This window comes from Canis lupus, chromosome 1 (genome assembly GCF_003254725.2).
Source record: "Canis lupus dingo isolate Sandy chromosome 1, ASM325472v2, whole genome shotgun sequence".
Classification (NCBI taxonomy): domain Eukaryota; kingdom Metazoa; phylum Chordata; class Mammalia; order Carnivora; family Canidae; genus Canis; species Canis lupus.
The window spans coordinates 108,043,329-108,055,766 of record NC_064243.1 but is presented as its reverse complement, the minus strand read 5'-3'; the positions used below and the strand labels follow the sequence as shown (position 1 = coordinate 108,055,766).

At 41.7% G+C, this 12,438-nt stretch overlaps 2 protein-coding genes across 7 annotated transcripts in view; both read right to left on the bottom strand.

Moving 5' to 3' along the window:
* LOC112645217 (caspase recruitment domain-containing protein 8) overlaps positions 1 to 5,664 on the bottom strand; it is a 55,551-nt gene extending 49,887 nt beyond the window's left edge. Inside the window, exon 1 of the mRNA XM_049094170.1 lies at positions 5,524 to 5,664. The gene's annotated coding sequence lies outside the window, so the exon portion shown is untranslated. The remainder of the gene's footprint in view (positions 1 to 5,523) is intronic.
* LOC112645216 (caspase recruitment domain-containing protein 8-like) overlaps positions 1 to 12,438 on the bottom strand; it is a 62,696-nt gene that overhangs the window by 49,507 nt on the left and 751 nt on the right. For 5 of the 6 annotated variants that reach the window (XR_007402309.1, XR_007402312.1, XR_004810474.2 and 2 more), the window contains exons 2-5: positions 10,642 to 10,941; positions 4,973 to 5,076; positions 3,269 to 3,391; positions 1,714 to 1,851 (exon numbers count right to left, since the gene is read on the bottom strand). Coding sequence is in view for 3 of the 6 variants with exons in the window: in XM_035708347.2 (XP_035564240.1) it covers positions 1,714 to 1,851; positions 3,269 to 3,391; positions 4,973 to 5,031 (320 nt within the window). In the remaining 3 variants the exon portion in view is untranslated. Of the gene's footprint in view, positions 1 to 1,713; positions 1,852 to 3,268; positions 3,392 to 4,972; positions 5,077 to 7,657; positions 7,718 to 10,641; positions 10,942 to 12,438 lie in introns of all 6 variants that reach the window. The other variant, XM_035708349.2, reaches the window with a different exon arrangement.

Below are 12,438 nucleotides of genomic sequence, written 5' to 3'. Positions count from 1 at the left end.
TCTACTTTCATTTACGTTTGCTGAGATTCTCTTGATTTCTTGCTGTAGGTACGTAATCCTTGATCCCTGGATTCCTTATATTCCTTGATATGTCTATTCACTTGAACATGAGAGGAATTTTCACAGAGATATTGATACATAGACTAAGGCTAAAAAGAATACACATTTGGAGAAGTGGAGTTCAAAGAAAGAATCTGTGGCTCTTTTCTCAAAAGGGTTTTGGGCAAGCCATGTGAGAGAACCTTGACCTGCCCTCCTGAGTCTTGGTGCTGTCTGAGGCTACAAAATCAGCCATGGATTATGTTAGGCCCATGCCAAGCTGAGGGTAAATACATAGCCTTCTGTTTGCTTATGGAGCTTGTGCACACTGGGGTCCAGTGGTGGCTGAGGGTGGAACTTAGGAGGAAGGCACTGGTGAGTGGGAGTCAGTTCATCCCAGGTCATGGTATCTGAATGTTAAATTTTCCAGGGATTTTGTGGGTAGGTTGTTAAACATGGATATTAGTAAAAATTAAATCATATACAATTTTCATTTAAATGGACTATATTGGGACACCCGGGTGGCTCAGTTGTTGAGCCTCTGCCTTTGGCTCAGGGCATGATCCTGGGGTCCCAGGATCGAGTCCTACATTAGGCTTCCTGCATGGAAGCTGCTTCTCTCTCTGTCTATGTCTCTGCCACTCTCTCTGTGTCTCTCATGAATAAATAAATAAAATCTTTTAAATAAATAAATAGACGATATCACTGACAAAGGTAATAAATGCTGAAACATTCCTTTGTAATAATTTTACTACATCATACTATACTCGGTGTTTTTTAAGTACATATATTTTTTCTTTTTAATCTCTACACTCAACCAGGGCTTGAACTCAGGGTGCCAAGATCAAAAGTTGCATGCTTCCCTGACTGGGCCAGCCAGGCACCTCTATACCTCGGCCCTCCAAAAGTTATCTACAATTATGTTATCTGTGTAGTGAAAATCTCTGTAATAACAGGCTACTGCACAGCTATTTCCAACTCTGTATTAACAGACATCATGTTTGTACTTTGAAATACACGATGATGGAAGTAGTCACCCCATGGAAATTGGCAAATACTGTAAGTAAAGGCTCTCCCCCCTCTCCCCTGGGGAGGCTGGTGTTGAACACTCTCCAGCACACCATGTCAGGGACTTCATTCCATCCTTCAGCCTCATCAGCAGCCAGTTTCCCAGAGCACCGAGTTAGTTATTTGCATTGGTTCCCAGCTCAACCAATGACACAGTGATCTTTGCATCAGTTATTGCCTGTTGGTGTATAGCTTGTCAAGACACCTTCCTGGGGAAAAAAAAAAGAAAAGGCAGCCCACGTGGCTCAGAGGTTTAGGCTGCCTTTGAACCAGGGCATGATCCTGGAGGCCTGGGTCTGAGTCTCATGTTGGGCTCCCTACATGGAGTCTGCTCCTCCCTCTGCTTGTGTCTCTGCCTCTCTCTCTCTCTCTCATGAATAAATAAAATCGAAAAAAAAAAAAAAAAAGACACCTTCCTGAAAGAAGAGGTACCTGCCTCATTCAGAAATTTCTGAATATTTTGGTAAGATTGGATAAGCTCATTTATTCTCTCCCTGATTCCTATGTAAATTACCCCAACTTCCCTGATTCTCATGTGCCCCTGTGATATCCAGGAGCAGAATCCAATACTACCATCACCTTTCCCCAAGTAATCATTCTTCTTACTTGGAAGACTTGTCCTTATGTAACCAACTTAGAAAACCAGTGTGGCCCAGTTGTAGGTCCGTTAAAATTCTTCTTTTAAAAAGCACTGCCGGAGATGTCTCATTACCAAGACAGATTGATTGTATTCTTTTTAACAGTCTGGAAAACAAAACAAAAGTTGTGTTATGAATACAGCATGGAGGTTTGGTGGCAGGACAGTCTCTCCACATGACTTTATGTTAAAAGCCCTAGACCTCATGCTTTGTCTTTAGGAGAATCTTCTCTCAAGCCCTTGACTCCATCTCCCCCTTCATTACAATGCATTTAATCCTATCTCTGTGTCCCACTCAATATTGCTCTCTCCATGTCCAGGAAGCAGAATCAGTTGTTTCTCAACACCTAGTATTTGCTGGAAGGTTTTGTTTCGTATTAGGCTGTGGACCTAAGTGACCTTATTGAGTACTTAGGAAGAAGAGAAGACTCCTAGCTCATATTCAACCTTCACCCATCACTGGTGCCCAAGAGAATGGGACCCTATTGTGATCAATTGAAATTCTAGGACATCAGTGAGATTATGTATGTGCTGTAAGAATCCGCGCAGTACTAATGCTCCTCTTCTACCTCCTGCTTCCTCACAGTGACAGACATGTGAGAATACTAGGGGGGAAGGAGACGATGGATATCAGGCTTATTTTCTTCCACAGGAGATCCTCATCCAGGTATGGAACAGGAAAGCCCTATGCTAGGTGATTTCTTCTTCATATTGGAGAGCTGGGCTCTGGTCTCCCTTGGCTGGCTGGGATCAAGATGGGGTTAGGAGCAGGGAATGTCCTTGGGCCAAGACTTACACTTTCTAATATGATAGCCACTAGCCAAGTGTGCCTATTTAAACTTAAATTTCAAGTAAGTAAAGTAGAAAATCAGTTCCTCACTTGAACTAGCCATATTTCAAGTGGCCAAACACCACAAAGAGCCAATGGTTTCCATATTAGACACCCCGGATATGAAATTATGCCTATTGTGGCAAGATTTCTCTTGATAGCCCTGACCAGAATCATCTGCTACAGTCCAATTGAACAGAGACTGGCATTGGAGTATGTGGCATTGGTTCAACCAAATAAAGTGTTTCATGGAGTACTATTAGCCATGGTCCCCTATGTGGAAACATTGCGTTGAGAAGAGGTGGATAGATAAAGCAGGACAGAAGATTTCTTGAGCTTGTCAGCAATATTTTCCAGGCTGTCAAATATTGCCTTGAAACAAAGTTTGTAATCCGAATTAATAGTACTGGGTCAATGTCAACTTCCTGGTTTTGACAATGACTATTTTTATAAAGGGTATTATCATTTGGAAAATCTGTATTGAGTGTTCATTTTTGCTCCTTTTGTACATTTGTTGCTACTTCCCATGAGTCTTAAACTATCTCAAATAAAAAATTATAGTGACAAAAAAGAAAGAATATGTGGGCACTTAAGCAAATAATCTAAATGTCTTTGCTTTCATGGATCTCTATGAGATAGAAGGACAAGATCCAAAATCTTCTCCCCCACCAACCCCCAAATATAGTATCCCTTACATATTAATGTCATCATAGCCTGTGTCATGAGAAGAGGGCGGGGACTTCAGGCTTTCATCTGACAGCTTGGTGCTCTCTGAGGGCTGGTCCACTGTGCTTGCATCACAGGTACACTCACCCGGCCTGGGAAAACACAAGGGAGTTGTCATTGGATTCTGTGTGAGGAACTTGATGGTGGGACGGTCTCTTCACTGTGATGTAGTGGAAGTAACAAATCAGAGGCTCCATCTTCAGAGATGCAATCTCTGATATCCACCCTGGGATTCACTTATTTCACTGTATTGACTGTTCTCCTTCTCCACTCAGCAGACAGTGATCTCACCTCAGGAGTCATGCAACATTTGATTCTTAACCCTTCATGTTCATCAATGTATATGTAATACCTGGGAAGACTCACTATAGACTCACATATAACTTGTATAACAATATTGTGTACCAGTAACATGGGGGTTGTAGAATGTTCCTTACTCTACTGCTATCCTTCAGAGGCCCTAAAAAAGGAGGAAACTTTTATAAAGTTGCACAACACTGCATGAATTATATTTCCCCAAAAGCAGTATCTATTTAGGGTGAGTCTGTCCTGACTCCAGAGACCAAAGAGACAAGAATCCACAGCTTGGCACTGCCATTTCTTAGAACTTCCATTCATGTCAAAATTGGCGCTTCACTCTCTGAGGTAAATATCTGTCTTCTAACTTTTAAATAAGGATATGACACAAATCCTTGTGATGATTAATTATAGAAGGGTAATATTACTTAGTACCCAAGCTAGAAAACATTAGGCTCCCAAAGAAAATAACTCACTTCAGTGATCCTCCAAATTCCCTAGCATGTGGGGATTTTACATATGTCATAGTAGCTGAATCTTTGGTCCAACTGATTTATTACTGCAAGTTCTATGACTCTGCAACAATGTGCATTAATTGGCCACAGATAAGACATGACCCTCTGGAAAGCAGCTGATGAGGAGCAGCTGAAGCACTCATGGATACAGCTTAGTGAGTTTGACTCATGCCATCAGATGGTCAAAAGCATGGCCATGGCATCCGGGAAAGAGTTGGAGGAACACCCACAGAGTCGCTTGTGCTCAGGTCTGAAGGTATTGTGGTCAGAGGCAAGGTTTTATTACCTGACAATGGAGACAAGAAGTCTAAGTAATACATCTTGGTGCCTTTAAGCAGGTTTTCCCCTTCAAGTATGATGAGAAGAGTGAATACATAAAATTGTGAGCAGCGGAGTGCCTGGGTACTCAGTTAAGTATCTGCCTTCAGCTCAGGTTGTGATCTCAAGGTCCTGAGATCCAGCCCCTCACTGGGTTCCCTGCTCATCATGGTGTCTGCTTCTCATTCTCCCTCTGCCCTTCACCCTGGCTCCTGCTCTCTCTCTCTCTCTCATAAATAAAATGTTTTTTAAAAAAGTGTAAGCTGAGACTTTTCATTTAAAAAAAAAAAAAAAAGAGGGCTTCCTGCGGGAAGCCTGCTTCTCCCTCTGCCTATGTCTCTGCCTCTCTCTTCGTGTCTCTCATGAATAAATAAATAAAATCTTAAGAAAGAAAAGAAAGAAAGAAAGAAAGAAAGAAAGAAAGAAAGAAAGAAGAAAGAAAGAAAGAAAGCCATAGTACTCAGTATTTCATGGAACAATAATGAGATACAGAAGAATCAAAACCATCAAGAGCCCTCAAAGGCTTAATAGATATACTCTCACCGTGTCAGATGGCATCTTGTGCATCTGTGCATCTCTTTCTTTAATGTATCTCTTTCCATGTTAACAGCCAGTGTGTCTGTCTCTCCATTACACCTCTATTAACACTGAGAACAGAAAAAGAAGGAAATTGTATTCAAATAAGTTGGAAAAACCTGAAGATACAAGTTAGTGTTGTATCTGTCCGGGATATACAAAATCGTTCATTGTCCAGTTCAAAAGAAATACGTCGGTAGCATTGTTTCCAGTAATGCTGGCACTTTGGAGAGAAACCAAGAAAGATTATAAACCTTAAATGCTGCTTTATTTCATATCTAACCCTCTATGTGCAAATACAAGTGATAGAGAATAGCTCCTAGATATAGAGATAGCTCCTAGATCAGAGAAGTGAGATCACCAGGATGGCGGTAGAGGAGACCCCAGCCCCATTCCACTGATGAAAATCAACAATTACACAGCTACCCATAAACAGAAACAGCTCCGGGAGGCATTTGGAATCCACATAAGAATTTGCAGCAACACAGTGGGACAAACTACTGGAGAAGAAAACATACCAAATGAGAAAGAAGAACAGTTTCACTTAGCCCACACCGCCTTGCAGTTTATAAGGTATGGAGATGGCTTTGTGTCTTAAACCTCACAAACCAACCTCTGTGAGGTTCGAATGTGTCCTCTGTAGCGTCCACACCTCTCTCTGCCTTCAGAGAATAAGGAGAATCAGGACCTTGCTCTGGGTGAGGCTTTGGCTCCAGGGAATGTTGTGGCTGGTTTGCTCCTCCTTCCAGACCATTAAATTTTCTCCACATCAGCAATAAGTTTGCTTTGCTTTCTTGTCATCTGTGTGTTCATTGGAGTAGCACTTTTCCTTTCCCTCAAGAACTTTCCATTGCATTCATAACTTGGCTAACTTGCACAAGAAGTTTGGTTTTTGGCCCATGTCAGTTTTCAACTTGCCTTCCCCATTAAGCATCATCACTTGTAGCCTTCCATTGAAACTGATAAGACATTTGACTCTTCCTTTTGCTTGAATACTGAGAGGCCATTCTTGGGGTATTAATTAGCCCAATTTCAACATTGCTGTGTCTCAAGGACTAGGGAGGCCTGAGCAGAGGGAGAGAGATGGGGAGCGGCAGGCCCGGGGAGCATGTCGGAACATACACAACACGTATTGATTAAGTTCATCGTCTTATAATGGCGTGCTTCATTACAATATAAAAATTGCAGAATTGCAGAGGTTTATCTCAGGGAGCCCAAGAATGAATCTTGTGGACACAAAAGGGTGAAGTAAAGTGGACGTTTATTAAGTGAAAGTGAAAGCAGAAAAGAAAGAAAATGCTCTCTAGAGTGAGAGTGGTCCCAAATGGCTTGCCACTGAGGATTTTTAGGGTCAGTCTTTTATTGAGAACTTGACAGGAAGCTCCTGGCCTTGAGATTCTTGTGCCCTCTTGGATTGAGCAAGGGCTACTGATAAAGCTCATAGAGACTTCCTTCTTGAGGTGTGGTCATTTACAATGTAACTGCCATTTATGATTACAATGTAACCGCCAAAGAAACCTACTCCCTAACCTTCCGGGGTCAGGTGGTCTGCTCCATTCCCATATCTACTGTTCACTCTGGCTTAGAGCTTCTGCCTGCCAGGAATAGTTTCAGAGCCTAGTCAGAGGCCCCCTATCTCTCCCTGCCTGTACTTAACCCTTTCCTGACTCATTCCTCCCCCTGGTTTAGTAATCCTAACTGCCATTAGGGTATGAGACAGGACCGCTCTGGCTGCTGCCCATTGAAATGAGGTAGCATGCTGTATGGTAGTTAGAATCTATCCAGGCGGGGGGAGAGGGGGTGTGAGGTATGGCTCTGGGGTGGGGGGGAGCAGGAGGTCATGATGGGCAGCAGATGATACTTGCATCAGTACATGAAAAAGAACAAGCATAAAATGAATGTCAAGCTCCAGATTGTGATCACATCTCTTAGATAAGATCCTCAATTACCAACACCATTAAATAGATCAGTGGCTATCTTGATCTTATTTAATTGTTCAAGACTATCAATTGGGACACTTTGTGAGAGTTATCTGCAATGTTAAAATAACACACGTGAGGAAACTCCTTGAATCCTAAATGAGGAGGTAGCAATTGTAGATAATCAAAAGTGGCTAATCAAAGGTGGTTTCAGAAAGTCCCTCTGTGCCTTCCCTTAATTTTTGGTTAAGTACAGCTAGTGCCTGGGAAGTATCATTTAGAGTCCTGCTGAGTAAACATACTGTTTTGCTTATTTTGTGTTGTAGTCTTAGGGTAACCCAGAGTCCCACCAAAGAGGCAGCCAAAGCTATTGTGTCAATTACTCTGAAGTTTACCTCAAGTTGTCTAGCTTAGGCAAACCACTTTTAAAGACAATCTGAACTAAGATTTAACATCCACAAAGGTGGGTTACTGAAACATAATTTCTCCTATAATAACCCAACTTTTTAGAGATAGCCAACTTGAGACTGATTTGTTTGCAAAGCAAGTCCAATTTTAACCTACTTGCTTCAATTATTTACATGAGCTCAGCAAGAACAGCAACTGGCCATGTAGCTTGTTTAAAATCTGCTTTGCTGAAAGTTTTTATAAGGAATCTCTAGGTGGAACTTGTAGTAGCCACTCACGGCCAGAAGCCAAGCCAAGTCCTTGCCATCAGACATGCCTGCAATACCTGTAGATGTGGGTAGGTTCCTCTTCACCAGGTCCCCAAAGTATCCTGAGTTTCCTGCACCTGCCAGGAAGTGACATTCTTTACTCACATGGTGGAGGCTGCTGGGAACTCCATTTTTTTTTACAAGATTTTATTTATTTATTCATGAGAAACACACAGAGAGAGGCAGAGACACAGGCAGAGAGAGAAGCAGGCTCCATGCAGGGAGCCCAGAGTGAGACTCAATCCCCACACCCCAGGATCACGCCCTGAGCAGATGGCAGACACTCAACTGCTGAGCCACCCAGGCGTCCCTGCTGGGAGCTTTATACGCGAGGTATCAGGCCAACAGTTTCAAGGTGCTTTAGGGCTCCACGTTTCATAAAGTCACCTCAGGTCCTTAAAGCTATTTGGTCAGATCTGAGTCTATTCAAGTCTCTCTCAAATATGGCATTCTAGTCAAAGCCTTGGTAAAATAACCAATGTTTCCAATGGTGTCCTGTTAGGAAGAGAATAGATTCTTATTCAAATCATGCAAATGACTATAATGCCATGGAAGAAAGAATACTTACTGAGACCTTTTGAATTTCAGAGGGTTCAGCTAGAGAGAAAAGTTAAATGCTTCCGTTGGTTTACAAATGTTACACTATTACATTTCTGTAAAAGTCATAGTTTCTTCAGAGAAAGGTTTTTTTGATCTGAAAGACCAAACATCAGAGGATCGGCAATGTTTTAAACAAGAGTTCCAAAACTGTAATCATTTTCTTTGTTCATTTGGTCCCATGTTACTAATTCTTGTTCAGTTTAAATGCAGCGTTTAGTTGGTTTTGGAAATTCTCACCCATTTTAGTTTAAAATTAAAGATATCAAACATCTGTATTTGTCCTAAAAGTCCTTTTTATGAATCTTCTTAAAGACGAAACTCATTTTATAAGAGAATAAGGAAAACTATGAATGATGAAAAGATTTAAAAATGGGCACAGCTAAAGAGCTGATGGGAGGTGACAATATAGCTGGCAAGGAAATTTAGTTATTCTTGAGACATATAACATTTTAATTATTAGAATATTAAGTGATGACCTTATTACCAAAACATATTAAAACTTTAGGAATGGCATATCATCTCAAAAACAGTTTTGTTTTTTTTTTTTTTAATTCATGAGAGAGAGAGAGAGAGAGGCAGAGACACAGGCAGAGGGAGAAGCAGTCTCCATGAAGGGAGCCCGACGGGGGACTCAATCCCAAGACTCCAGGATCAGGCCCTGGGCTGAAGGCGGCGCTAAACTGCTGAGCCACCCAGGCTGCCCTCAACAATAGTTATTACATTTACCCAGACAATATAACCTAGGGCTTATCATTATTTGTTTGTTGGTGCTTCCCACTACCTTAACATAACCATATAAACAAGCCTAATTGGTCAAAACTGCTTCATTTATCATTTAAATCTTGGAGAAGTTTGTTAAAAACCTCAGATGGGGCACCTGGGTTGCTCAGTGGTTGAGAATCAAGTATGGAGCCTGCTTGTCCCTCTCTCTATGTCTCTGCCTCTCTTTGTGTGTCTCATGAAGAAATATATAAAATCTTAAAACAAAAACGTCAGAAAGTTATAAAGAACGGGCCTAAGTAGGATTATAGTTCATTATAAAAAGCCAAAATGAAATTATTTATTTGACCAAAATGACCTTAAGATTCTGAAGGCAAATATGTAGGGTCAGACAATTGTTAGCAAAACTTAGGTCTTTCAATAATGAGAAGCTTTAACTAAGTAATCAAAGACCTGAAAAGACAAAATATAGAAACTGGATTTCCTGGATAAAGAAAAACAACTTTTTTTTTTTTAACATTTTTATCAAGACGAGACCAACAATTTAAGAAAACTTTGTCTTTTGAACAGAGAGAAAGCATAATTTCAGTCTTCTACCGATGTACCTTTAGAATCCATTCATTTTAATCTTAGTCCATCCTGACCACATATCAAATGCTTTCCGTAAGATTTCCCTTCATAAACCTTCCACAACTTTCCTTCACATTCAGGTTCGGTCCAAGTCATTTCTTTTCAAACAACCTGTCTTATTTAGGACAAAATCACCTTCTTTTACCTTAACAAAAATATTTTCCCATTCCTTACATCTTGCTTATGTATCTCCTACTTTTCTACATGCAGAGTTGTTTCCCTTCTTTCTGAAAGTCTTCATTACACTTAGCAGAATTTTAACTCTTAGTGCAAACTAAGTAGCAACCAAATATGAACTGTTACACCAAAACTCTTTAGAGGGCAAATTTATGAGTCCCTTAAGCACAAGGTATGTTTACAAGCAGATTCAAATATTTGGGTTTTTTTTGTTGTTGTTGTTGTTTTGTGGGTATTTTTGCAGTAAGAAGTCAAAAGCACAAGGCTACATCTGGTAATCAATGCTCTAGTACTTTATCCTGTTTGGAGAAAACCTAGACCTTCCAATGAATTCAATCCCAATTTATCATCTGAGCAAAACTTCTAAGTTTCAGGTCACCAAAGACTTTGAAAGCTGTCTTAGCAATTACCCATGAAAACTTTGAGACAGATAATTCACCATCATTGTAAGTTATCTGTTTGCTGACCAATGCCACAGGGATCATGAGCTTATTGGACCCTCAGTAAATCTTGGTAGAACAAAAGTTTCACATCTAATGTTGATAACTTTGAGACATGTTTAAAAAATAATAATAAAAAAATAAAAATAAAAGACACCTGGGGCACCTGGGTGGCTCACTGGTTGAGTATCTGCTTTCCACTCAGGTCATGATTCCGGGAGCAGATCCCAGGGTCCTGGGATCGAGTCCCACTTCAGGCTCCCTGCTCAGAGAGGAGTCTGCCTCTGCCTCTGCCTCTCTCTCTCTTTCTCTCTCATGAATAGATAAATAAATTCTTTAAAAAAAAAATTCTTTAAAAAAAAAAAAGATAAAGACCTTCTTATTTTAATTAAACCAAAAGCTGAAATTAGTTTAAATAGTAAATTATACTCTACCTGGATTCCCTTTAGAAGTCAATCAATTTGTTTCCCACTGTCCATTTGTACCACTGGGAGAAATGGTGGGGAAATCTGCAGTGAGCATTGTCCACAGGCCACACCTAAGGTTGTACAGAAACAGGAAGAGGAGGTGGGGAAGCAGAAGAGGCAGGGTGCTGCCCAGAGGCAGAAAAACATTCTGGGTCCTAAAGCCTGTCAGCTCCAACAGATGAGCAGATGCACATTTGTGTTCATTTGTTTTTCCACCAAAGTGGAATTAGGCAGTCCGTGTCAGGCAGGCCAGGGAAGACAGGGAATCTGTCCAAAACAAAGGGAGAATATTTCGTAAAGTCCCCGTCGTCAGAGAGACTAACCAGAGACAGCTAATTCCAATTATAGTCACTAACCTAGGAAATGAGAGGGAAGCCCCACCTCTACTAGGAGAAGGAACAGTGGGAGAGAGAGTTAGCACTCCCTTTGCTAGGGAGGGCCTGTGTTTCCTCCACCAACCTGAGTTTATTCTGAGGTTATTCTAAGGTCAACTTAGATACTTATCAATCCATGTTAGGAGGGAATTTATTAGCCAGACACGTTTGGGCAAACACATTCTTCCATAGGCCCTCATCTCAAGGTTCTGGTGGAAAGCAATGAAACTATGGCTTTTTTTTTCTTAGATTTTATTCATTCATTCATGAGAGACAGAGACAGAGAGAGAGAGAGAGAGAGAGAGAGAGGCAGGGACACAGGCAGAAGGAGAAGCAGACTCCAAGCAAAGACCCTGACATGGGACTCAATCTGGGGACTCCAGGATCACTCCCTGGGCTGAAGGCAGGTGCCAAACCACTGAGGCACCCAGGGATCCCCTGAAACTACCTTAGATTCATTTACCCTATTTCCTGCCAAAGAAATCTGATAGATCCCACTGAAGCCATGCAGTGTTACAGGAGCTCAGTCCTTTCGTAAGTTTTGGGATCCAAATTGTTTCCAGTGCATTAAAAGGCACCCCACGGGAGAGTCTTTGGGAACTGAAAAAGAGAGAAGATCCATTACCCAAAAATCCAGTTCCCCTTAACTCCAAGGTGCCATCCTATGCAGGATATGCCAGAGATTCCTAGGCTACAGATGGGTGCCTGGCATATGGTCCAAAATACTGTGCCTTGGAGGTCATGCTGCAAAGGTCACACCTTATTTTACCTTGCCTTGAAGAACCCATAGTTTTTAACCCAGGAAAAACACTAGAAGAGTTTTACAAGGGGAAATTACCCAATTTTGCAGTACATGGCCCAGAAGAGTCTCCTCAAGGATGGCCTATTTCTCATCTCACGAAATTGGTACTTTTCCCTGTACCTGTCATAGAGAGATGCCTATGACGGCATGCCTGCATACCAGCTCTCTGTCTTCTAACCAAGGAGTCCCTTGGCGACCTGTCCTAGAGTGACTGAGAGAGTGGCCTAATACCCTAGGACACCAGAAAGTCAGGCCGGCAGGAATAGCCACACTGAGCTGTACCCTGCCCCTGACCCTCCCCCTCTGCTGGACTAGCACTAAAAGAATATTTTAGGTAGCTCAACCATAGTCATGGGCACAAACTGATACCTAGCGATTTGTGGGCAGGTAGGTGCTGCTCATGGAGGAGGCTTCTCTGTGCCGTGACATCCGGGGGCAATTTCCATCCTTTTACGTGCCTCAGACGCCCCATGGTCATTTATGATGTCCAGGGGTAGACTCAGAGTGCTGGATGGCTAGTCCTTCTGTGCGCTCTCCAAATGGGGCCTGAAATTTGTCAGGGGGATTCTTTCACATGTATCTTCGGAG